The sequence below is a fragment of the Schistocerca serialis genome, chromosome 1 (genome assembly GCF_023864345.2).
Source record: "Schistocerca serialis cubense isolate TAMUIC-IGC-003099 chromosome 1, iqSchSeri2.2, whole genome shotgun sequence".
In the NCBI taxonomy this organism is placed as follows: domain Eukaryota; kingdom Metazoa; phylum Arthropoda; class Insecta; order Orthoptera; family Acrididae; genus Schistocerca; species Schistocerca serialis.
In genome coordinates this window covers 307907888-307935723 of record NC_064638.1, presented here as the reverse complement: position 1 = coordinate 307935723, position 27836 = coordinate 307907888, and the positions used below count along the sequence as shown (strand labels likewise).

At 38.5% G+C, this 27836-nt stretch overlaps 1 protein-coding gene across 2 annotated transcripts in view; it reads right to left on the bottom strand.

The window, feature by feature from the left end:
* Positions 1 to 4055: 4055 nt before the first annotated feature.
* LOC126469225 (progestin and adipoQ receptor family member 4) overlaps positions 4056 to 27836 on the bottom strand; it is a 165355-nt gene continuing 141574 nt past the window's right edge. For both annotated transcript variants that reach the window (XM_050096615.1, XM_050096616.1), the window contains 2 exons: positions 17855 to 18161; positions 4056 to 7832 (listed from right to left, as the gene is read on the bottom strand). In XM_050096615.1, the coding sequence (XP_049952572.1) occupies positions 17901 to 18161 (261 nt within the window). In that variant the 3' untranslated portion in view covers positions 4056 to 7832; positions 17855 to 17900. The remainder of the gene's footprint in view (positions 7833 to 17854; positions 18162 to 27836) is intronic.

Below are 27836 nucleotides of genomic sequence, written 5' to 3'. Positions count from 1 at the left end.
CATGTTCTGGTTTTGAAATGAACCATTCACTTTCAACTCATTTAACTGGAACCAGTTTTCTAAGGTATCTAGTCTGCTTATGATGGAGCTCGGAATTTTTTCTACATTGTCATCTTCAGTTAAAACAGAAGTATCATCTGCAAACAGAACTGATGGGAATTTGTATTTCAAGGGTAAGTCATTTACATAGAATTGGAACTGGACTGACCTCAAAATGGAGCCTGGAGACTGCACTCCATTTACAATAATAATTCACTGCATTTGGGGTGATAGTTACCCTTTGTTTTCTTTTGTGTAAATGTGGTGTGAGCCAATTTAGAGCATTGTACTTAATCTCATATTTGTCTAATTTGTAGATAACCAAGTCATTGCTCACAGAGTCAAATGCTTTTGTGAGATCACAGAAAGTACCTGCAACTTTACTCCTCTGAGCCAATGAATTGCATATCTTTTCATTAAAGTCCAGAGTGTTTCCTGGTTGAAATACAATTTGGTTACTTATAATAGTATCATTTTTTACAATAAAATTTTTGATCTGGTTTGCAGCTATTTCCTCTAACACTTTTGACAGAACTGGAAGAACAGAAATAGGACAATAGTTGCCCATGTCTTCCCTCGACATTTTCTTGAACATAGGTCTGACTTCAGTATACTTTAAAATACCAGGAAAGCATCCCTGTTAAAAAAATTGGTTGAATATTTTAGTTAGGGGAGGTGCTTTGTCACACACTGCTTTAATAACTTTAGTGGGTATCCCATCCCACCCAGCAGAGCTCTTACTTTTTAATGATAGTATAACATTTTCCACATCCTTTAGTGTGACTTTTTTACAATCCGTAAAATACTCAGATTCTTGGTGGAGTCCAAAGGAATTTACATTACTCTGCTACATCACCATCTGACTTTGCCACATTTATGAATAATTCATTTGAACACACTGATATTTGAGCTGGGTTTACAATAAAGCTATTGTCTATTTTAAACCTAAATATTTCATCGCTGCTAACTCTAACATGTAATGCTGATTTGACAATGGACCACACAGCTTTTGTTTTATGTTTTACAATGAACTTATTGTTTGCCACTTGTTTGGCTACCTTCACAACTTTTTTTAAAACATAACTTTATAATGACAAACATACTCAGTAAAATGTCTGTTTTGTTATTATATTTTAGTTCACTGTGGAGTTCCGTCTTCCTGGCAATAGAAATTTTTATTCCCTGTGTTATCCATTTAAGTTTATTAATCATTTTGTTAAATGTGATTCTAAGTGGAAAAGTTTCATTAAAAATTTCAAGAAAGCTACTAAAAAATTGTTAAAGTTATTACTAATTGAAATACAGCTGTTATAGGGCCACTCAACCTCCCAACTTATTTCTAAATGTAATTGAATTTTTTTCATTGAAGTTCCTTTTTGTATGGCTTTCGTTACATGAAACTTCTTTGTTAATTATATAATTAATATTATCAACATAAGTAGCTGACTGTACATTTAATCTAGTGGGTTGCATGAAGATTATTTTGAAGCTAATGTTTTCTTTTTCAGTCAGTGAATTTGGACACGCCATTGCTTTCAAGTATGATATTAATTACTGAAGTCAGCAGCTATTGCTACCTTTTTCCTTTTTTCTTTACTGAGCTTTTCAAGCAGGCAATGAAATTTCACCAGAAAAGCTTCACTTGTAGCCTTCTCTGGTACTCTATAAATAGAAACTACTATAATTTTTAGTTCCCTCAACTCAATACAGCACTTTCAAATATACACTCTTCATTCAAATGATTAAAATAATTTCTTATTTCATATTTTATATCAGGATGAGTAATTATGCAAGAACCCCTACGTGATTTCTCTCACCTACAAAAGCTGTTGCTAATTCAAAACTTTCAATTTTATTAAGAATTTTAATATTGTCACATGTAAGCCAATGTTCATTGAGGCAAATACTTTTGATATTTCTACATTCAGATAGAATAATTTGTAATTTGTCCACTTTACAACTTTTGTTTGAAAAGTCAGCACTTACACTATTTATATTCAAGCACATTATGTAGGGACATTCTTTGCTATTTATGGTCTCAAGCATACTCTTTCTTCCGTACCATTCTGGACTTGCTGTTTTCATTATGTTCCTGACATTTCTTAAAAGTTTCCCCCATTTTTCAGAATTTTACATACATCAACAAAGATTTTTCTATGAATTTTGGATCCTACCCTACTTAAATGAAGACCATCTTTACCCAACCATTTAGTGCTTAAGAAATTATTTGTATTCATGAACACAGCTTCTAGATTGTTACAGTTTTCATTTACATCATTATATATTCTCTCTATATTCGATTACTGACTGATGTTCTGTAGATAATAACACTCACTATGATTCTAGACTTTTGTACAGGTTACTGGCAGATCAAATTAAATTTCTTGGGGAGGGATAGCAGGGCAGGGATGGGGGACGGTAAAGTACTGCTTGTGGGAGCACACAGGGACAAAGTGGAGAGAGGGTAGGGCAGTTAGATGCATTCAGTTGATTAAATATATATGGCACTGAGAGTTCCCTCCTGCGCAATTCAGAAAAGCTGCACTTTACTGTCCCCCTACACCTAGCCTGCTATCTCCCTCCTCCACACCCCAGCCTCCCCCCCCCCCCCCCCCCCCCCCCCATCCGTCCCCCAGATTACTTCTTACCATGCATAGCTGCTTGTTGCAGTCTGGCCTTGGCACCCAAGGGCTGTGGTCATGTGTGTGTGTGAATGTGTGTATGTATGTTGTCTACCTTGGAAGAAAGTCCTTTGGCTGAATGCTTACTCATTTTACAGTCTATTTGCTGTGCCTGTCTGCAACTCAACATCTCCGCTATATGGTGAGAAGCAATCTATCCTTTTCATAATGTTGTCTCTCTCTCTAATTGCGTGCACTTATCATGATGCCAACTGAGGAGCTACTAGAGTGAGAAGTAGAGGCTCAAAGGATTAAATAACTGACAATGAACAGGATAGTGGTGTGCTGACCCCATGGCCCTTCATACCACATCTAAATGATACCACTGGTAGGCAAAGAAACAGTAGCCAATCAGTATTGAAAGGCCTGTAAGGGCCAGTATGTGGAGCTGGTTATGTCATGAGACTATCAGATAACTAAGTGTTGGAACAGCCTGCAATTCATTTTGTTGAATGCCACTGTAAAATCCCTCTCTAATGTCGTCTACTCCAGTGTAGAACTCTGCATATTAGATTACATACGTCATGCACAAAGTAGAAAGAACTGAAATGAAATAAATTGTTTTTCTGTGGCTTACTACAATTTCTTGAGAGTTAAAATGATTCACTTGCTTCTCACATATTCTAAATTTAATTAGCACTTTCACCAATATTCTTTGAGTAATCATTGATCATTTGAAAAATTTTCATTACGACCAACAAGAACACCTGAAAAATATTGCCATCTGGTTTGTTTACCACAGGCAAACAAATGATTATGTATAAGTATTATTTTATTGTGGTTCTATCCATGTTTATTAAATAAACTTAGAATTAATGTCTTCATCGGATCTGATAAATAGAACTATTCCAAACAAGGTGTGAGTACGTCTCCAAATCAGAATTAGATAACTGAACTAAGGAAATGTTTTACAGCCAAGTTAACCAATGATTTAAAATAAGACAAATGCCCTATATTGCCAGTACAGTATTTCAGATCTTCACTTATATTACCGAGAATCCAGTGTAGGCTTTCGTGACCCATGTGTATTTTCATTAAAAGTTTTGGACTTGTTGTGGCTGATGTATAAAACAATTCACTGACATTTCATCCCCCTCTGTGGCAGACATCTACAGGGAGAATGGTAGCTATTTGCTGATTAATTTCTGAAGATGCCTCTCATACATGGAGACCAAATTTCAATGAATAGTTTTACACATCAACCATGGCCTCTCAGCTCAGAAGTACTGAAGTGCTTAGAATCATTGTAGTAAATTTGTTCTCCTTTCAAGAAATCATTAGAAAGTTGACAGTTAGGCAAAAAGCATAAAAACTAAAACATCTGTTTGACTTTTTATTTGTTTTTCTCTTGTCATGTATAAAATCACTTATTACAATACTCTTCCATATTTGTAAAATGACAAAATAATTACAGTGAGGAATTTTATTAAAATGTATTGTGAACTGTTCAGCATAAACTGTTGTAATAATAAAAATGCAGCAATTCACCAGGCAAGTAATTCCTGGGTATATCTCTCAAAATTGATAACATTGTTTCTTTCTTATACACTTTCTTAAAATACAGGTGTTCACATTTGGTATATTACTTAATTTTTTATATAGACATATATCATTTGCTTATTTAAATATAATAAATACTGATAGGTGCCAAATAAAATTCATTTTAAAAAGTCTCTTGCGAAGGAAAAATCATATTTACTGTCATATAGGCCTACATGCTGTGTTTTATCCTGACAGTACAAGTGTAAGTTTGATGTAACAGAAAGACACACCCATGATCCACAAGTCACCGGGAAAAAATTAAGTGAAAATCAAGAACACTTTTGTTTTTTGCTAAGCTAACTAAAGATATCTTACAAAAGCTTGAATTCTCATTTTACTCTATTTGACACTTCATTGTAAATCACATTTTGAAATGAAATGTGTTTGATTTTCCCATGTTCAGGTGAAGGCAACTGCAAGTGAAGTGGAAGACTGTGCACATCTGTCAGGTGCATTCATTTAGAAACAAAATAATACGAAACTTATTTAAAGTTATATTCAGTAGCACTGGTTGCATTTGTGGGTTACACTATAATATGTAACAGTGTTTGTCCCCATTTTAAAATCTGCTTAAGAAATTTTTCAACAATAGCTGTCACACCATAGTAGGCGTCCAGAATGGTAGGCAAAAGGGATCACTCATCCCCTCCTGGAATCGGGGGTACTGATTTCTCACACAGGCTGTTCATGGGAAAGCATGCCTATTCTTTGTCACAGTGGTGATTTCAGCATTGTCCTACATTCAAGTGAATGTAAAGTTTTACAGAACATTGCCTAAGAAGTCCCCAAGATGTCCTGTCCCTTCCAAGATATAGCCATTATTGGTCTCCAGAAATATATCATTCCAATATGCTGGCACACTAATTTCGGTGCCTATACCTAGCATAAAATTAACATAGCTGCAATGTACATGCACAACATTCATACCCAATTACCACAAAGCTGACCCCTTCTCCTACTGCCCATCTTAAACACAACAGTAGTTTATCATTTGACTGTGGTCAAGAAAGACCTGTCATTAGATGCTGATACCACATTCAGTCACACAATCACAGAGCAACTGTAGTAGACACTCAACGTTACGGTCTTGTTGTCTGTTGCTGTGTTTATCTTTAACTCGTCTGTGGACTGAAACGCACCATTTGGAAGGAGAAAATCCCATTTTCTGCAGCATAAGAGGGGAAACATTGAGGAAAGTCAAGATCAAAAAGATCTTCACTTTAAGAAGTGGGACCTTCTCAACCTTCCTAGTTTTGGAACACAGCATAACAGGTAGTCATAGTGCTACAAATTCAGAAGTCCAGTTGTGAATTAGCACAATACTGCATCAAGCTAGGGGACAAAGGTTATCTTGGTTCAGTCCTAAGCTGCTTAAAGTAGACTGTACTGGGAAATTTGTGACTGTTTTGGGAGGTTTCCTACATTCACTTCATCGAATGCTGGAACTGGGTTACACTTCATTCAAACCCACAGCTTTTAAAACATGTTTCATTAGACGTTTATTACATCAGTCGACTTCAAAAAATGAAAGGTATGAAAGTAATGCAGTAAATGCATTAACATGGCCAGATGTGAAGTTTTGTAAGCAAACAAAGGTTCCTAAATTGAATAAACAAGGCAGTTTTTTGGTTATTTTTGCTAATAGTCAGCAGGAGTTTCTCAAGTTTTCTGATATAAAACAATGGCCATCTTGCCCCCTCTTGCATAAATTTCTGTGGACGCCCACGCACACAATACACTTTAGACCATATAGTATTTGTTACAGTTTACTTCACAGAAGTTATCTTTCTACCTATATGAGCTAAGTTTTAAGAAAATATGGCACATCTTTTGTAAATGTTAAAAGATGTTTCTTGTTTTCATTTTTAGAGAGAAGCGGTGGGCACTGAAAGAAGGCTGGTGAAAAAGTGAGACTTAAGTGGAGAAGACAGTTATATATCACCAATAAAGTACGGGAGAATTAATAAAACTGAGTTAGTTTACACAAAATTAGCGTAATCTTAGAGAGATTCTAAAATCTCAGTACATATTTTTTGTGAGAGGTAAGCAGTTTCTGAATTAACAGTGTCTGTAATTCAGTGATCCCTATGCTATCTGGATGAAGATTATTAGTCCTGCAGCATATAACTTACATGTGCTTGGAAATTCATGTCATCTGCAATGCCCTCTATGTTGTAGTTGGGCGGAAAGTTTCCATCAGGCTGTAGGTGATTAAGGATTATTTACTTATTTCTGGTTACAAGCCTTATGTCTAGAACTCTAACAGGTACTTATTAGATCAGTACAAGATCACAATACTTCATTAGAAGATGGCTATATAACTAGAATAATTCCTTTATTCACATTGGCTACAAATTTAATACTCTCTTGTTGATTTTGTTGCTGCAAATGGTAGCACAAAATTTAGTGCTACAAACATATTTCATGACCATTTTATCTTTACTGTGCATAATCTGCAAGAAATTAACAAGTGCTTTCAACACTATTCCCAAAACTCATTATCTAAGTGAGTACATGTAGCTTTGTTGCTAAATTAAATCACAGGTACTCTTGCCAAAATGTCAAAATTTAGTATCCTGTTGTGCAAAATAAGTTGTCACACTTATAGTATGTAACAACACAAATGATTGGGGGTAAAGGATCACTTCAGGTGCCAAGTTAAGTAAAAATATATTTCACTTTAGACTGAGAAGTAGCTGTGATGCATATTTTAATATCACTTTATACCTAATGGGTACCTACTGTGTTCTTAGCAATTTTTATAATCAATGTTGGCATATCTCAGCAAAGAATGCCAACTTTGTTCAAGAGGTGTCTACATTGCTTATGACCCATGATTTTATGAATTACAGATATTTAAAAGTTTGGCTCATACAGCACCAAATGCTTTGATTTCTATTGCATCTCATGCCATTGTTTTATATGATGATATATGAGTATAGCATAAGTGAAATAGAGGGAATTTTTTAATCAGCTTGACAATTTATAGATTACCATAAAGTTTTGAAATGATACAGCAAAACTACCATCATTTTTGCACTAGTTTTGAAACAGTTAATTTTGTTCTTCTCCAGGAACCTGAAACATCTGCTTTACTAGGTTCATGTGATCGCAAAATTGGAAAGAGTTTTCTTTTACATTTTGTAACACTTGGTGGCTGCCTTGTTGTAGTTAGCCACAAAACTAAGTACAACTGTGTTACACCAGCCTGCTCAGATGGCTGCAGTTCAACATCCAGCTTAGGGAGAGATCACTGCTGTAATTACAAAGAGGCATAATGACATCCAGAAATTAAGATACAGCAGATTATCAAACAATAAAACTTCAGTAGTAATGACAGTGAAGGTGTATAAAAATAAATATTTGTTATGTATTTTAATTAAGGCTGTTTTGGGAAACTGCAGAAAATATTTCAGCTATGCTGATTTCATCACTTAGCACATTTCTGTTATGATGATTACTTCATTAACCACCGTTTGTTACAAATCTCCTTGTGCTTTTGTCCATATGTGGAACATCAGCTACTCATGTTTATTAGGCTTCCCTGTAAAATTTTACATCTGGTGTTACCTGCAACACACAACCATTTCTGTTATGCTGTTATTTCTTTCTAGTAGAATTTACATATCATAAAACACATTATATGACCTGCTATTTAAAATGTACACACTTCTTAGTCTGCAGGTATGACACAGCAAATATAATCCAAAAAACTATATTGAAGTCTTTAGTATAAACTTTCTTCAAATATAATAATATTTCTGCCAAGATTGTGTATTTTTGTTGTTAAACCACTATTGTCATATTTTGGCTATACATACATTTTCCTGAGCATAAACTGGTGAATATCTAACATGTTACATCCAAATGACTGGCATCAATTCATGTTGATGTATCACACAATTGGTAAACAAATAATCATGAGCTCTACACAACTGAGCACAGTACATGTCCTAACTCATGCCGAGACAGGATGTGTGTCAGATCAACTCATCCTTTCTTTTAGCCAAGTTGTGCCATAAATTTCTTATCTCCCAATCAATTCAGAACATCTTCAATAGTTATCTGATCTATATACCTAATCTTCGTCATTCTTCTATAGTACCACATTTCAAGCAATTTATTCTGTTCGTGTCAAACTGTTTATCATCCTTTTATTTTATACATGGATAAACTCCAGACTTGTATGTTCTGAAAAAGACTTTCATTGTATTTTTGACCCAATACACTTTTGTTGAATATTTATGTAATTTACTTAAGCTTTCCAAAATGTATAGATACTCAAACTCTGCTAAATATGAAGTTGCTTGACTATAATTTCTCTCTTCATTCAATGTAAATTTCTTCTCATAAAATTATTTTTTTCAGCATTCAAAGAGGAAACTATACAATAATATATTAGACCCACCAAGCGGTGGTAGGAGAACACATGTATGAAAATGGTTTTACATATGCAAGCTTTTGTTGCCAGTGGCTTCTTCTTCCAGCAGAAAGGACTGGAGAGGTTTGGAAGGGGCAGAGTGTAGAAAAATCACCCTGAACCCCAGGTCAGGGGAGACTTACCGTTCAGGATGAGAGTGAAAGACTAATCGTTGGGGACTGCAGTGGATGAGATTTGAAAACCTGAGAGCTTAAAGATGGAAGACAGGGTAATAAGCAAGCCAGAGATTACTGTTAAAACTTTGTGCATGAGTTAGTAAGAGTGAAAAGCTAAGTGCACTGTGTGTAACAGAGGTGGGAGAGGAATGGTGAAAAATAGACAGATCAGAAAATGAAGCACATAGAAAACTAAAATAGAGTGAAGAAAGGAGTAGTTACTGTGAAGAAATGCAGAGATGGAAGAAATTAATATAAATTAAGGCCAGGTGTGTGGTGAAAACCAAGGATGTGGTGTAGTGCTGGTTCCCACCTGCGGAGTTGTGAGAAAGTGGTGTCTGGGGGAAGAATCCAGATGGCATGTGTGGCAAAATAGGCACTGAGGTCATGACTGTCATGTTCTGGAGCATGCTCTGCAACAGGATATTGTGAATTGCTGGTATACACCCTCTGCCTATGCCCATTCACCCTAACTGATAACTTGGTGATAGTCATGCCAACGAGGTCACACAAAATTGAAGAGTTTACAAAAAGTGTTGGCTAATGAGAAGTGAAGGGAGAGTGTATTTGTTGGAGTAGATAACAAACTCAAATCCACTGAGATAGTAATGTAGCTTCCGTCAAGATAATGAGTATCAGGGATGGGCACAGACTTCTTATTAGATCCTGCTGTCAACCAGCAGAATTACCCTTAGACTTAACGGAAAACATCAGTTCACTGGTACATAGCCTCCCCAATCATACTGCCATTGTCAGAAGAGAGACTAGTCTTCCAACAACCAATTGAGATAGTTAGTTTTGTTAATGGTGCATGCGACAAGACACCCTGTGAAACATTACTAAATGCCTTCTCTGAAAGCTATCGAGATCAAATAGTTTAAAATCCTGCTATATAGACTCTGTTGGCAACAAATAGATCTTACTTCTTTGAGAATATCCATAATGAAACTGGTTTCAGTGATCTTGAGGTAGTTGTAGCTATAATGATCACTAAAGTACAAAGGGCAAGTAAAACAAGTAGAAAAATTTATATATTCAGCAGCAATGTAGAGAAGGATAGTTTGCTACTTACTGTACTGACGAGGGCTAGTAGAAATCCTTGGGTAACAGAAGAAATATTGAATTTAATTGATGAAAGGAGAAAATATAAAAATGCAGTAAGTGAAACAGGCAAAAAGGAATACAAACGTCTCAAAAATGAGATCGACAGGAAGTGCAAAATGGCTAAGCAGGGATGGCTAGAGGACAAATGCAAGGATATAGAGGCCTATCTCACTAGGGGTAAGATAGATACCGCCTACAGGAAAATTAAAGAGACCTTTGGAGATAAGAGAACGACTTGTATGAATATCAAGAGCTCAGATGGAAACCCAGTTCTAAGCAAAGAAGGGAAAGCAGAAAGGTGGAAGGAGTATATAGAGGGTCTATACAAGGGCGAGGTACTTGAGGACAATATTATGGAAATGGAAGAGGATGTAGATGAAGATGAAATGGGAGATATGATACTGCGTGAAGAGTTTGACAGAGCACTGAAAGACCTGAGTCGAAACAAAGCCCCCGGAGTAGACAATATTCCATTGGAACTACTGATGGCCGTAGGAGAGCCAGTCCTGACAAAACTCTACCATCTGGTGAGGAAGATGTATGAGACAGGCGAAATACCCTCAGACTTCAAGAAGAATATAATAATTCCAATCCCAAAGAAAGCAGGTGTTGACAGATGTGAAAATTACCGAACTATCAGCTTAATAAGTCACAGCTGCACAATACTAACACGAATTCTTTACGGACGAATGGAAAAACTAGTAGAAGCCAACCTCGGGGAAGATCAGTTTGGATTCCGTAGAAACACTGGAACACGTGAGGCAATACTGACCTTACGACTTATCTTAGAAGAAAGATTAAGGAAAGGCAAACCTACGTTTCTAGCATTTGTAGACTTAGAGAAAGCTTTTGACAATGTTGACTGGAATACTCTCTTTCAAATTATAAAGGTGGCAGGGGTAAAATACAGGGAGCGAAAGGCTATTTACAATTTGTACAGAAACCAGATGGCAGTTATAAGAGTCGAGGGACATGAAAGGGAAGCAGTGGTTGGGAAGGGAGTAAGACAGGGTTGTAGCCTCTCCCCGATGTTGTTCAATCTGTATATTGAGCAAGCAGTAAAGGAAACAAAAGAAAAATTTGGAGTAGGTATTAAAATTCATGGAGAAGAAATAAAAACTTTGAGGTTCGCCGATGACATTGTAATTCTGTCAGAGACAGCAAAGGACTTGGAAGAGCAGTTGAATGGAATGGACAGGGTCTTGAAAGGAGGATATAAGATGAAAATCAACAAAAGCAAAACAAGGATAATGGAATTTAGTCTAATTAAATCGGGTGATGCTGAGGGAATTAGATTAGGAAATGAGGCACTTAAAGTAGTAAAGGAGTTTTGCTATTTGGGAAGCAAAATAACTGATGATGGTCGAAGTAGAGAGGATATAAAATGTAGACTGGCAATGGCAAGGAAAGCGTTTCTGAAGAAGAGAAATTTGTTAACATCCAGTATTGATTTAAGTGTCAGGAAGTCATATCTGAAAGTATTTGTATGGAGTGTAGCCATGTATGGAAGTGAAACATGGACGATAAATAGTTTGGACAAGAAGAGAATAGAAGCTTTCGAAATGTGGTCCTACAGAAGAATGCTGAAGATTAGATGGATAGATCACATAACTAATGAGGAAGTATTGAATAGGATTGGGGAGAAGAGAAGTTTGTGGCGCAACTTAACCAGAAGAAGGGATCGGTTGGTAGGACATGTTCTGAGGCATCAAGGGATCACCAATTTAGTATTGGAGGGCAGCGTGGAGGGTAAAAATCGTAGAGGGAGACCAAGAGATGAATACACTAAGCAGATTCAGAAGGATGTAGGTTGCAGTAGGTACTGGGAGATGAAAAAGCTTGCACAGGATAGAGTAGCATGGAGAGCTGCATCAAACCAGTCTCAGGACTGAAGACCACAACAACAACAACTGTAAGGATGACATCTTAAATGGCAGACAGGCACAATTAAAAGACACTTACACACAAGACTTTGCCCATCATCATAAAAAGAAAGAGGAACACTCCAGCAGCTCAGATCAAAATACATTTCGGTTCGAGCTTCTGGAGCTGGTGGTCATGTGTGCATGAGGTGCATTTGCCTGTATGAATGAACGGTGTGTGTTTCTTTTCCTTTTTCTGATGAAGGCTGTGGCTGAAAGCTTTTGTTTAAGTTTCTTTTAATTGTGCCTATCTACAACTTAATGTGTCATCTTTACATAAGCTGCAATCTATCTTTTCCTACGTTGTTGATAACCCAACCTGGAGTTTACATTTCAAAACACTAGATAAAAGAGGCAGTAGTGTCATATCTCAATGAGGAACTTAAAGCATTTAGCTCTGCATGCAGAAGAACTGTGGCTCAAGTTCAAACGAATAGTTGACCGTGCACTGCCTACATATGTAGCTAGTAGAACAGTTCATGTTGGGGGGCCCTTCCATCATAATGCAGTTACTGTACAGAAACCTCTAAGGAAACAGAGACTACTGTATAATAGGTGTAAAACAAACCATAGGGCTACAGATAAAGAAATGTTGAATTAAACACGTTTAGCTGTCAAGAGGGCAATGCGTAAAGCCTTCAATGGCTATTCTAGCAGAATATCATCAAAAGACCTCTCACAAAATTTTAAGAAATTCTGCTCTTATGTAAATGACTGTTAGAGGTACCACAGTCAGTACCCAGACACTCATGCATGAGAAAATAATTAAAATTGAGGATAGCAAAGCCAAACTCAATTATCAAATATTCATTTACAGATGAACATTCAGGAATATTGCCCCAATTTAATTCTTGTACCGTTGAGAAGATGAGAGAAATTGATACTTGTGTCAGTGGCATTGAGAAACAGTTGAATCCATTAAAACTGAATGAACCCCAGAATCTGATGTCTGACATGTCATCCTGAAAGCCATGGATCAATGCAGTCTGGTAGATGCAGTATTTCTGATAATCATTTGACTCTAACAATGGAAAATCCAGAATGGAATCATGACAAAACTATGAAAAAGATAGATTGCTACTCACCATATAGTGGAGACACTGAGTTGCAGACAGGCACAATGAAAGAACTACTAAAAACATAAGCTTTTGTCAGAAGGCCTTTTTCTGAAATAGACAACACACACACATGCACACACGCGGTCACGCACGCGTGCGCGTCCACACACACACACACACACACACACACACACACACACACACACACACACACACACACACACACACACACACACACATATATTCATGCAAACACAGCTCTCACACTCATGACCATCTCTGGCAGCCAAGGCCATCCAGAAACAGTGGTCACGTGTGAGTGAGCTGCATTTGCATGAATGTGTGTGTATCTGTATTGTCTACTTCCGAAGAAGACGTTCTGGCCAAAAGCTTATGTGTCCAGTAGTCTTTTAGTTGTGCCTGTCTATGACTCAACATTTTCACTGTATGCTGAGCAGCAATTTGTCCTTTTCATATTATAATCATTTGACTCAGTAACACAATACAATTATTATCAAAAGATGATTGAATTCTGTATCTAGGGAAAGTGTATTGAGTATTTCTTGGTGTGGAAAACACAGTATGTTATCTTGTATGGAGGATCATCAACAGATGTTGAAGTAGATATAAGAGTGCCCCACAGAAGAGTGCTGGAACCTCTGCAGTTCATGTTGTACATCAATGACCTTGCAGACAATAGTAGTAATAACCTCAGATTTTTCACAGATGATGCAGTTATCTATAATGAAATACCACCTGAAAAGTTCTGAACAAAGATTGACTCAGATCGTTATAAATTTCAGATTTGTGAAAAAATTTGCGACCTCTTCTAAGTTCCCATAAATGTAAATTTGTGGACTTCACAAAATGAAAGGTTGTAGTATCTATGACTGCAGTATCAATGAGTCACAATTAGAATCAATACCTTCATAAAAATTCCTGGGTGTAACAGTTTGTTGGGACATGAAATAAACAGATCACTTAGGTTTAAGTGTGGGTAAAGCTGACAGCAGACTTCAGTTCAGTAATAGAATATTGGGAAAATGGAATCGTCTACAAAGGAGATAGCTTACGAGACACTTTATCACCCCATCCTGGAATACTGCTCAGGTGTGTGGGACTTGTACCAAGTACAACTAACAAGGTATATTGAGCATATATGGAGACTGGTAGGATTAATGGTCAAAGGTTTGTTTTATCCATGGGAGAGCATCACTGTGATGCTGAAGAAACTAAACAGACAGACACCTGAAGACATAACAGATTATGCAGAAAAAGCTTACATACAAAGTTACAAGACCCAGCTTTAAATGATGAATCTAGAAATATACTACAACCTTCCATTCATCACTCCCATAAGGGTCATGAGGATGAGATGAGATTAAATACAGTGTACACAGAGGTGTTTAAACAGTCTTTCTTCCTCTACTCCATACATAAATGGTACTCTGAGAAGCCATGATAACTTGCATAATGGGAAGTGCCCTCTGGCTTGCATTTACAGTTGTTTTCAGAGTAGATATAATCTCATGAATCACTTCTAATGGAAAAGTCAAGAAATATTAATTATAGTCTATAGCCAGTTACAAATAGACCTCAGGAAGGAAATAGAAAATTTTCACGTATTAAAAAACAAAGTAAAAGAGTGTCTTAATAGCCACTCCTCCTACAAATGATGACAATATTTGGACTCAAGAACATAAATTCTGTATACTTCTAGTCTTGTGTGTGTGTGTGTGTGTGTGTGTGTGTTTTGTTGGGGCTTACGGGCACTCAACATCAAGGTCATCAGTGCCCTGACACACATAAGAAACAAATGTGGACAAATTTAGTAAAATGGAAGCATACACGCAAAGAAAGCGGGGAAAAGATGAAAAATAAAACATACAAAAAATGAGAAAGGAGCATCTAGTATGCCACAGGAAATTGTCACTGGCTGGCCACTTCTATAAAATATGGGCGAGCCGGTCACCCTCTGAACAAATTAAGACCCTCTCCCTAAAATCTTTGTAAAAACATTGGACAAGTTACAGAACTTTAAAACTTTAACACATTCATTTGAGTATTTCCTAAAAGAGATGGCAGATCCACCAGCAAGTCAGCCGCAGCCCGCTGGTCAGAAAATAAAACACAGTCCAATGAAACATGGTGCAACAGGTGTTGATGTGGTCAGCAAATAGTGGGCTGTGTTACATTATATAAATGCTTCGTTTGAAGTATTAGATAAAAACAGCAACTGGGTAGTGTAAGAGAGGGTGCAGTGACTTTTCAAAGCGGCTGTTTATTCTTATTATACATGAACACACATAAAATAATATATAAGCAATTCCCATAATTATCAGTGTAACAAGATTATCATTAATCATAATTTGTTACTAGTGGCACTTACAGAAGTGGCTGCTTCTGCTGCTGTTGTTGTTATTTCAGTCCAAAGATTGATTTGATGCAGCTCTCCACTCTAGTCTGTCCTATTGAAGTCTCTTCATATCTGTATGATTAGTGAACCCTACATCCTTTTAAACCTGCTTACTGTAGATGGTTTTTGGAGAACTTTATGGCTTGGCCAAATATAAGTGCTATGATGGGGCCGGAGAGCTACAGCAATGACCTCAAGAGAACTTAAGGTAACTCAGTCTTGTGTTGCTCTGTAGTAACTAGTTTGACAGGCACCCAGCTTTCCGTCACTGGATCAGATGGATTTTCCTGCATTTAAAAGCTCCTGTGTTACAGTCTCTTTTTTTCCCTTTCTAGTGACTTAAGAGAGTCTGCTTTTCGGCTCTGATGGAGCATTAGTTGTTAAATGGCTTTCCGTGCAATTAATACCTCATGTGTTGCAGTCTCTTTTTGCCTTTGCTAGTCAGTTTGGAGAGTTCGCTTTTCATCTCTGATGAATCCTATGTTATTAAATTTACAATGCCACAGACCAGCACAATAATCAATATATTTTCCCATGCAAAAATCCTAGTTGTTAGCAAACAAAGTCAAAATAGCATTGCACTATGCATTTCTGTAGGTACTAACTGTCGGTTGTAATCACTACCAGACAGCATTTAGCAAACTGTTTTTCATGCATGAAATGAGCTGCATTTTGCATTCATGTTAGGTTTAGCATGTCTTCTATGCACAGCACCAGCCTATGTTAACATTACAAGCATCCATGTGGGCTAAACAGTTGAATTTAAACACTTTATTCAAGGTATTTATTAAGCATGGTTTGTGCCACATTTTGTATGCATGTTAGGTTTGGTATGTTTTCAATGCACTGCACCAGCCACATTTCATATTTGTGTGTATTATGAGGATCCATGTGCACTAACCAGATGAGTTTAAATGCTTTGTTCGAACTGTTTTTCATACACAGCATGGGTCACATTTTGTATTCATTTTGGGTTTAGTATGTTTTCTATGCTCAGCCTAGCTGCATTTGGTGAATGTGTTAGCATTATAAGCATCCACATGAACTAACCAGCTGAGACCAAACACTATGTTTAAATTGTTTTCATGCAAGGTATGCACTGAATTCTTGTATCCACGTTAATTTCTATGAGCTCACAAGGACTGAAAATAGTATTTTGACTTTCATTTATATTGTTTTTGTATTTTCACATTGTGTAAGACTTATTTTTCATTTTTGAAGCTCCGCGACCCAGGTATTTCATTGTTATTTATTTCAAGTTGCATTTACTGTTTGGACAACAAAGAATTAACTATTAAATGTTGGATCTACAAGTTATGCTTATTGTATCTAATCATATATGGTTGCTTGTAATAGTAAGTTGAACTCAATAAATTGTCTGTGCTTTTTATTGAACCGAAGTCAACATCCCTGTAATTCCATGTTGGAACATGCATCCCCATCTCGCTTTCTGTCGTCACCTTGTTTAAAGTTAATATTTTTTGTGTCTGCATGAGCCACATCTCAGCCACTTAGCTATTTATCTTTTCATTTTATTTTCCCTTTTAAGTACAGCTGCACACTGCCTCTCAGGCAAGGACAGAGTCATTCAGTGTAATCTGTCTTAAGTAAGTTAAGTACTCCTTATAAGCATTGGAAGTTTTGAGAGATGTACAGCAGTGTTCAAGCAACAGGTAATCCCTTTCGCATGCATTGGGACGACGTGATCCAATTCTACCAGGCGGCAGCTAGCCATCAGATTTCAATGCTAGTTAGGTCAATTTCATTCAGAGTCAGATTAGGGGTCAGGTTAGTTTTCTTAAGAGTCAAGTCACAGTCAATAATATTCACTTAATTCTAAACTTAGCAGGGAAATATCTCCTACAGCAGTTCATTTCCACAAAAGAAAATCAGATGTATTTTGTGGAATGGACTCCTCAAGCCTTGATGTGAACCTCACTGTACGACTGTGGTATGTACTGTTAGAGCATAAGTTGTGTGCCTGATAAATTTATCCAAAAACTTCATAATGACCACTCATAATGCTTCAAGAAGAAAAGAAACAAATTTCACCTTCACACTTGACTCTAACAGAGATTACCTTGTACCCTAACAGAGATTATATTGTAAATTGATAGAAAAAGAATATTTTAGATACATGCTGACAGCTTTGAAATGTACAGCAGTTGGTGTTCAGAAGCTTTTGGCATAGTGTGTGTTTAATCTAAGAATAGTACCTGCAAAGCAAATGATGTTCTTCAACATAACTGTATAAAGGCACCTACATTCCATTCCATATTATGTGTATACAAACAGTCGTCACTGGTAAGCCACACTTATTGATATATTGTGGTGTGATTTATGCATAGTAATAAGTAGAGCAAACAGTGTTACATGCTATGCTTAAATCAATGACACAAAATTTGATTTCCTCAGATGTATAATGATATAGCTAGACAAATGGGGAAAAAAATTATGAGATGTTGCTATGAAATTGTAGCATCAAGAAACCCTTACCACATTGTATGCCATCTTTGGAGTAGTATCAGTAATTGCTCATAATTCATCCTGCAGCTGCACCTGCATCAGTGGCAGGCAGGTCAGAAGTAGTCTGAATATCAGTATCCATGCTGTGCCTTTGGCATCCTCCTTTTGCCATCCACATGAGGTCACTGATACTTGACTTGTGCATTGAATACACTGCTGTGAGCACAAGAATGTGCATAATGTTGTGAGAATTCAGGCACATATCAACAGCTCCAGGAAACCACTTTTCTGGTATTTGCAGGGCACCAATAATCCCTCCAATTGCAGAAACTAAGTCCTGTAGAAGTGATCAGTTTGAATAGTATTATCTTCTGACAGAACAAGAAGAAGAGAAACAAAGGTATACCTAGAACTTAATACAAACTGAAGGCGTAAAATCAACATGACATGAATAATGCAAGAAATCTGTTTAAGAATTTGATAATTGTTGTAAAATAGTGTGCATATTAAAGTATGCAAAAATAAAAAACAAATAAAAATAATCTGGTCAAAATGCAGCGAAAGCTATGCACATCATGTGAACCAATTTAAAGATTCAACACCAGACTGATAGAGAGAAGACGGAAAACAAGGGAGGTCATATGCAAAATTTACTTTCTAATAGATGCAGAGAAAGGCAGGACAGGTTGAGATGCTATGAAAATGTTAATTGGACAGGAACTGTCAAGTTTTGAAAATTTTAAAAGTTGGAAGTGATGGTGCAATCAAGAAATAGTATATAATATAAGGAGTGCCTGAGGAAAAACATGTCCAACAAAGACATGAAACACATAAGTAAATAAATAAATAAAATAAACAAAACTGATGAGAGGAAAAGTAGAAATAAACAGAAACAATGTAATTTGTAAAATAAAAAAGAAGGAAAAAGAGATAGAATAATAATGGAAAATAGAAACAATCCGGATATTGTATACAAAATGAGGGGAAAGATATTGTGCATAACTACTTACTCCTGATTGGCGTACACCTTGTCACACAACATGGACAAGACTGCTCACATGAAAAAGGAACATTGCAGGAGGGGCTGTAACCTCTCCCCCCCCCCCCCCCCCCCCCTACACACACACACCTACACACACACACACACACACACACACACACACACACACACACACACACACACACACACACACACACTTCAAATGGGAGTTTTATTTGATCTATTGACAGAGCAAGTGAAAAAACTATGCTGGTGTCAAGAAATATGGGATCAGTTCTTTTGTCGGCAGAGATTTTTGCTTTTGACTGAAGCATCTTATAACTCCTGCTACACTCTGTCCTCTCCCTTCATCCCATTTTTCACTCTGCGACTCCTAATGGGGGAAAGCCTGCGGATGCATATGTAACAAATACTGCGTAGCACTTTTGATCAGTAGTTGAGATTGATTGGGCCCTCAGGGCCAGCTATGTCATATAGGCAAATTACAGAGTGGACAGTGCGCTGAAATTGGGGGAGGAGCACCAGATTTAAGGCGAAATCTTCGACTATAAAAAATTGGTTTTTCTGTCCCGTTACAGTGTTATTACAGTTACCCCCTGCACCTGCATAATAATATACTGTTCAAAACACGTATTGCCACCACTCTCATTACTTACTGTTTGGTTCCCCTTGAATCTAAGTCTACACACTTTGGCAGATCAGCAGGTGGTGCAAAACTTTTTTTGATCAGTTTAGTCTCAAGGTCATGCAGGCACAAGCCATGCACGGTCCTATCGAAAATGACAAACACCAGCCAACAATGCCCAAACAGCAGTCAATACGCCTTGACCAGGCTCGTCATTACAACAATGTCTGCTGCACTCTATAAAAAATCCAACATTTAAGAAAATAAAAACAATGTGATAGTCTCAATGTGAGGAGAGGCAGTATTCTAACATTCACCCTCTTTTCCCTCCCTAGACAACCACCATGCCTTCATGCCTTAGCTACATCACTATGCATTGTTGCTCTGGTAATGAAAGTGAAACGTGTACAGTGTAGCCAGTGATTTTTCTCCAGTTCTGTATACAGAGGTAAAGACACACAAATTTTATTTGCAGTTTCGAGGTGATATGAGTAAACCTTAGTGGTGAAGGGTATGCAATTATTTTATGTCATTTTTCTCTCATAAATCTCCTAGTTCAATACTAATTGTTCTCAGTAGTTCATTGAAGAACATAAATGTAATTATATTCCCACACTTCCCAGTGAGACTTTTATGGGAAGGGTGGAGGGAGGGGTGGGGCAGGAGCTATGGCATATCTGGAAGTATTTGCAAAAAGATGTCAGTCATTTCCAGTACAGTGGAAATACTTTTGAGTTAAAGGAGGTCACCAAATCTCAATACAAAAGCAACAAAACAGTACCTGGACCTACACTGGAATACTCAGAACTCACTTGACTATCCGTATCAGTAGCAGACAGATCAGCCACAGGGACTCAAGCAGGAAAAATGGAAGAAATGTTCCAGATATAATTAACAACGTTCGGTGAACAAACATTCCCTACCACTACAACAAAACAAGTAGAGGTTCAGTCAACAGTCAACAAAGGTGTCGGTAATCACTAAGTAACAATGTAAGTTAAACTCACACAGAAAAGCTCAAACTATGTACATATCACTTCGTATCGAGAACTAAGATGGAATAACTCTTGTAAGTTGCAAGAAAACTAGTGTTTGGATGCATGCATTTGAGCTAGGTGTAGACTGCAATAAAATCTCTCCATAATCCACTGCAGCTTGTCCTGAAATTAGGCATCATTTCAGTGTCCTCAGATCATAATTTTATTACACAGCAAGAGAAAGTCCACTGCTGTTGCAGTATCAGAAAAGTGAGACATATCTTACGAAATATTAGTATATAGCAAATTGTTATGAAGTTCTTAGTTCATAACATATACTACGTTCACATTTCAGTCTGAAAATTTTAATTAATTTGACTAGTGCGGTACAGATGTATTCACTGTGTAAGATACTCAACCAGTGACATGATATTGCAGCCCTGCATGTGGCCAACACATTACTACAGGCACTGATCAACAACACTTCCACAGACCACGCACTTTCAGTGGCTACCACTACAATGCCAGCCACTGCTCTGGTGTCCCTCTCTATGGACAGTGTCCACTGCAACTATCCTACTGCTCCTATAGCGAGCAACCCACTCCTCCACATCAGTAGACTGCACTCATTCTACAGCTGTCAAACCAACAAGCAAAGCAGCTACTACAATTGACACTGTCCCGCATGCTCACATCGAGCCCACACACCCTCATGCCATCTCGTCTGCTGCTGACACAGACCATGCCCCTCTCACCATCTCACTGCATGCAACAGCTTGCCTGGACTCCACACCTGCAGCTGCTAGCACAGTACCTGATGGCAGAGAATTTTCACCACCTTTGCCTTCCTATTCTACAGGTCAGTTCGCAGTTTCACAGTGCTGTATGTGATGTTTTCTGTTCTGGAGTGCCTTCCGCCTGAGTAGGCCCAGTGAGGTTCGCCATTAAAGTTATTACAAATGGTACATGTCATACGCTACAAACTACAGGAGGACTCCCTGTCAATGCAAAAGCATGCCATATGTCAACTAGGAAAATTCATGCTGCAAAAGAATGCATTCAGGAACTTTTCCAATTATGAATCAAACATTCTTCTGACAGTAATTGGTCATCATCTATTCATCTTGTCCCCAAAAAGGACTCAACCCTCAGACTTTGCAGAGACTACCGTAGACTCAATGCCCGCACCATTTTAGACAACTACCCCATTCCCCACATTCAAGATTTTGCGTTGCAGTTACAAGATGCTCGGCATTTTAGCATCATTGACTGCCATAAGGCATATCATCAGATTCCAATGCAGAAAGACGACATCCCTAAGATCGCCATTATAACCCCCTTTGGCTTGTTCGAGTATTGCTATATGCCTTATGGACTTAAAAATGCAGCTCATATTTGGCAACATTTTGTAGACTCATTATTTTGCCAGTTCCCATTTTTTTTATGCTTACCTTGATGACATTTTAATTTTCTCCACCTCTGCTAATAAACATGAGCAATATCTAAACAAAGACAAATCCCAGCTGCACCAGCCAGAAGTTACATTTCTGGGCCACACAGTGAACTCTGAATGCATATGCCCCATATCTGAATGTATCGCTCACATTACCAGTTTACCACCACCTGTCACTATTCGTGAGTTATGTCGCTTCATGCGCATGATCAATTTTTTCAAATGCCACATCCCTCATGCTGCCTTCCTACAGTATCCTCTAACTGATGCCTTGCAAGGCAGACATACCTCAGGCGATCGCAAAGTTATGTGGGTCCAGGACATGACTTCCACTTTCAGCAACCTAAACCCGGCCCTGGTAATAAAATCACACTACCCTATCCCAGCGCCGATGTGCCTATCTCAATCACTACAGACACTTGTGACACCATGATCAGCGCCGTGCTGCAGCAACACATTCACAAGACTCTCAACCATTTTGTTTCTTTTCAAAAAACTATCTGCCTCTCATGTAAATGGTCAGCATTTGGCAGGGAGCTACTGGCTATTTATGAAGCCACACGCTATTTCTGAGAGGATAAAGAAGGCACTTGATGTCACCGTTTACACAGATCACCGTCCACTGGTTGATGTGCTGCGTAACCCTGCTAGTGATCTCCCTCAACGTCACTTCAGGCATATTGATTCATCAGCCAAATATACAACAGACATACATTTTATCAGAGGCTGGGTAACATCATAGCCAACTACATGTCATGCATTAATGACATTATGAGCCTGTTCGATCCCACAGAGCTCGTGCGACTACAAACTATTGATCTGTAGGTACAGTCGTTAGCTACTAACAGTTCCGACTCTCTCCACATTCAACCATGCCCTTTCTCTGGCACCACAAACTAATTCTGTGTGATACTTCGACTAACATACCAAGACCACTTGTACTCCTTCCCCTTCGGCAGGCCATTTTCTCTTCGCTGCACAGTCTAGCTCATCCAAGCATCAGAGTGATGGTATGCCTAGTAACTGAACGTTTCATTTATCCACATATCAAGAAAGGCTGTCATGACTGTCATGAGTGGGCAAGAGCCTGCGTATCTGACAGTTGTGCCAAAGTTGGTCAAAATGCACATCCCCCTTGGTGACACTTTGAAATACCAAAGGGACACTTCAGACACATTCATATGGACCTTGTCGGCCCCCTGCTCTCTTCTAACAGCCACCATTACATTTGTCAGTCACTTACTGTATTATATGGTGGGTAGAGGCAGCTCCTTTGAACAGTACCTCAGCAATTACCATGGTTTGAGCATTCATTACCTGCTGGCCCTCCCGTTTCCGCTTGCCCTGCAATCATCACCATAGATCAGGGCAAGCAATTCGAATCTCTACTCTTCAAATGACTGTGTGTCCTATGAAGTGCCAAGCATTTCCATACAACAGCCTACCACCCCCAAAGTAACAGATTAGTGGAGCGCTGGCTCTGCACACTAAAGGCAGCATTTATGTGCCACTCCAACTCTTAGTCTGATGCACTTCCGTGGGTACTGATAGGCATTCACACGGCATATAAAGATGATTTAAAAGCCTCTCTGGCAGAGATCCTTTACTACAAACCCCTGGTAATCCCAGCAGAATCTGTTGAGGACACTACTTCTCTTCATGAAGAGAGGCTTCCCTCCTTAGTCGAGCAAGTTTGCTCTCATATCTTGCATACACGCATACTACGACCATGAGCACATACTCGCCCACCTGTCTTTTTACACAAGGAACTTGCAGACTGTGACTTTATCATGCTGCAAGATGACACCATTCACCCTGCTCTTACTCCACCGTATTCAGCACCTCACTGGGTTCTCAACAATTCTAAGAACACTATGACCATCCTGCTAAGTAGTATACCACAAATGGTCTCTCTTCGTAGAGTGAAACCAGCATGGGTCCTCACTGAACACATCTCAAATGATGAGGCCTCAGTGCTTCCTCCAACTGTCAACACAACAAGTGAACTGGTTTCTAGTGATTGTTCAGCAGGCACTTCCCTCCCACCCTCCTTTATATCTTGTGAAACCAGTGTTAGTGATCATGTCTCCCCCCAGTGACAGTGATGCGTCTGATGAACTTCCCATACCCTTCTCTTCACCGCCAACACCGCACTCAACTATGACCGCAGGGACCATGTTTACTGTTGACGTCTCAGCATTCTCAGTGAATAACATCTCAGTGTGACATCACAATGACTATTTGTTTGTTTTTTGCACACCTTCTCACGTGTGTAAATCTAAGTATGTTACCTTCACGCTCATCCTAGCTATTCACTTACCCAAAGATTTTGTCAACAGTTCCCTTCGAGATTTTATCAACAAGGATGACATAATGTCAATTGTAATTCTATGCGACCATACACAGTCCCTCCCTTCCCCTCCTATTCAGATCCCGTGACCCCGCACCCCTACACCAATCAATGTGGATGAAAGATTATGTTATGTCTTCTCTGATTGCCATCCCAATACAATTCCCTTCTCCTTTTACTCCTAAACCATGACACCATGCTCCGCACTCCCAGGGGAGAGGTGGGGGGTGGGGGTCTCTGTGGCAGTTGATGATGCTGTAGTATACAGAGAAGTTGCAGCATTAGAAAATTGTAGCGAAATGCAGGAAGATCTGCAGCGGATAGGCACTTGGTGCAGGGAGTGGCAACTGACCCTCAACATAGACAAATGTAATGTATTGCGAATACATAGAAAGAAGGATCCTTTATTGTATGATTATATGATAGCGGAACAAACACTGGCAGCAGTTACTTCTGTAAAATATCTGGGAGTATGCGTGCGGAACGATTTGAAGTGGAATGATCAAATAAAATTAATTGTTGGTAAGGCGGGTACCAGGTTGAGATTCATTGGGAGAGTGCTTAGAAAATGTAGTCCATCAACAAAGGAGGTGGCTTACAAAACACTCGTTCGACCTATACTTGAGTATTGCTCATCAGTGTGGGATCCGTACCAGATCGGTCTGACGGAGGAGATAGAGAAGATCCAAAGAAGAGCGGCGCGTTTCATCACAGGGTTATTTGGTAACCGTGATAGCGTTACGGAGATGTTTAATAAACTCAAGTGGCAGACTCTGCAAGAGAGGCGCTCTGCATCGTGGTGTAGCTTGCTCGCCAGGTTTCGAAAGGGTGCGTTTCTGGATGAGGTATCGAATATATTGCTTCCACCCTACTTATACCTCCCGAGGAGATCACGAATGTAAAATTAGAGAGATTAGAGCGCGCACGGAGGCTTTCAGACAGTCGTTCTTCCCGCGAACCATACGCGACTGGAACAGGAAAGGGAGGTAATGACAGTGGCACGTAAAGTGCCCTCCGCCACACACCGTTGGGTGGTTTGCGGAGTATAGATGTAGATGTAGATGTAGATCCATGTGATCTCTCTTTATGATGATCTCTGACCTCATTTGATGTCTGCTTTTGTTCTGTGTTGTTGCGTTTTGTGATCACGAAGTGAATAACTTATACCATTACAATGAAGTGGTGTTAAATGTTATTATTTCACCATAATATCACTACTCACCACATAGTAATACTAGTCAAAGATACTTACAAGAAATAATAAGCATTGATACTGGTAAATTAAATATTTTTGGTCAATTGTGTGTGTTTCTTCATATGCTTGTGCAGTTATACTATGTGCTCACCATTAACATACTTTGCTTGTTGAAAGCTATTTTTATATTAATGTGATGTGTGCGAGATATGTCATGTTGTACGGCTTTATCCTTAACAATTTAAGGTTGAGGTAATGAACATAAAAGTTGTGGCAAAAGAGTGTCAAAGCATGCTGAAACACCATTCTCACATAAAAACAAAATGGGCTCTACTTCAGGTACACCTATTTTTGAAACAAATTTCATCCATCAGAGAAGCATAAGCTTCCATGAAGGAAAGGGAGATCTTGTAAATCAGAACGTTTTGTGGCTTATCTGTGACTACATTATGAAGAAAAGAGTGGCAGTGTTTCTGCTTTGACTGCATTTGGTCCGTCCACTTAATGAACAATAGAAAGCCGCAGAAAGAGACAAATTTTCTTAAAGAAGGTTTCCGTAAATGGAAAAAAAAAAACTACAGAAAAGTTCAAGATACATGTGAAGAGTCTTTTTCATTGAGGGTCTCTCATAATTACTCAGCAACATGAAAATAGCATGCCTGTAATTGACTGAGTTGCGCGATGTCTGCTGACCAATCAGGAAAAAGCTAGAACTGCTTTACTAGTAATTTTCAGTTCACTCAGATTCCTTGGTCAAACAGGAAATGCACTGAGAGGTCATGAAATGGTCTCTGGTAACCTCATGACACTTCTCAATGAGAGGAAGAATGATGTGATAGAACTGAAGATATCGCTGACACACAGTGACACTTGGTTTGGGCCTGCAATATGAAACAAAGTACTGGAAATTATGGCTCATGTGATCCAGTGAGAAATTGTGCAGAAAATAAAAAATTCCCTATTTTATGGAACTATGGCAGGTTCAATGACAGACATGGCTGGCCAGTAGCGGTTCACTCTTTGTGTCTGTTGTCTTGACCCTTAGCTGTTCGAAATAAAAGAACTTTTACTGGGTTTATACAGTCTGCAGGACTCCAAGGCACAAATGCTAGGACTACCATTAAAGACTTCCTTCTAAAACTGTAACTGGAAATAGAGTTCATACACACCCTCTATTTTGATGGTGAAGTTAATATGCCTGGGGAGAACAAAGGTTTAAGGAAATCCTTCTTCAAGACCAGTCAAAGAGTTGTTACATCCACTGCAGGAATCATTGTTTGGATCTGGCACAGGAAGTTTCAAGAAGCTGTGATCCATTGGGTGATGTAATGGTAACTGTGAAAGATGTCTTGACTATAATTCTAGAATCCGCAAAAAGAAAGATGCGTATGCAGGTGCTGTGCTACCATCTGGTGATGATGAGATGAATCCAAACCAAAAGTTCAATGACTGATTCCAGTGTGTCCCACCCGATGAGCCTTTTAGAGTGAAATCTTTGACTTGTTTCAGGGAAAACTATGAGCAAGTCCACAAAATGGTGACTGAAATAGTGAATGTACCGAGCTCAGTTAGAGATGAAAGAAGTTCAGACCTGCGGGGCTATGCGAAGTGGCTCGAAAAGTTTGAAACTATATTTATATAACAGTTTGGACGGTGTGAGGAAGCATTTAATATGCTGTAAGAGAAATCCAGAGATTATTCTAAAAATCTAAATATGAATGACCCAAATATCCCATGTCTTAGAAAAATACCAGCAAAACTGCAACACATAGAAATACCATCTGTTCCCAAAGAATTGTCTCAAGAACGTAAATTCAGGAAAGATTTGTTTTAAATTCTTGCAGCTGATTCTTGGGGGGTAGTGTGAGGATTGAATCACCTACAAAGGAGTGCCTACCTTGTCACTCATTATTATCCTACACTGAAACAACTGAAACATAATCTTTGCCGGACTTTAGTTATCTATCATCATGCCCAGGAAAGAAGGAAATCCTATCCAAGATAATTGCCATCCCCATAAAGTGGCATTCCATTCCTCACACAACTTACACAACACCCTGTTCTGTCCCTTTGCCACTCCCACCCCCTACCCCATTGCCATAGGGACCATAACCAGAGAAGGTTCAAGACCTTTTCAATCCACCCACCCAGCACAACCTAAAATATAAAATGTCAAAACAAAAACACCTTCAGCTGTCTATATTTCAAATTTTATTCTATTTTTGTGATAAGTTTTGTCATTTCACTATGCCATCTCCAGGCCTCTCGACCAATGTGTAGGAAGAATACAATCTCACATGCAGTCTAAATAGAGGCCAACATTCAGTAACTGGTATCCATAGACTTCTTTATTACCAAAGCAATCCCTTGTTTCAGTGTCTTGTTGCAGGTCTTTCTGTGGATGTAAACTCA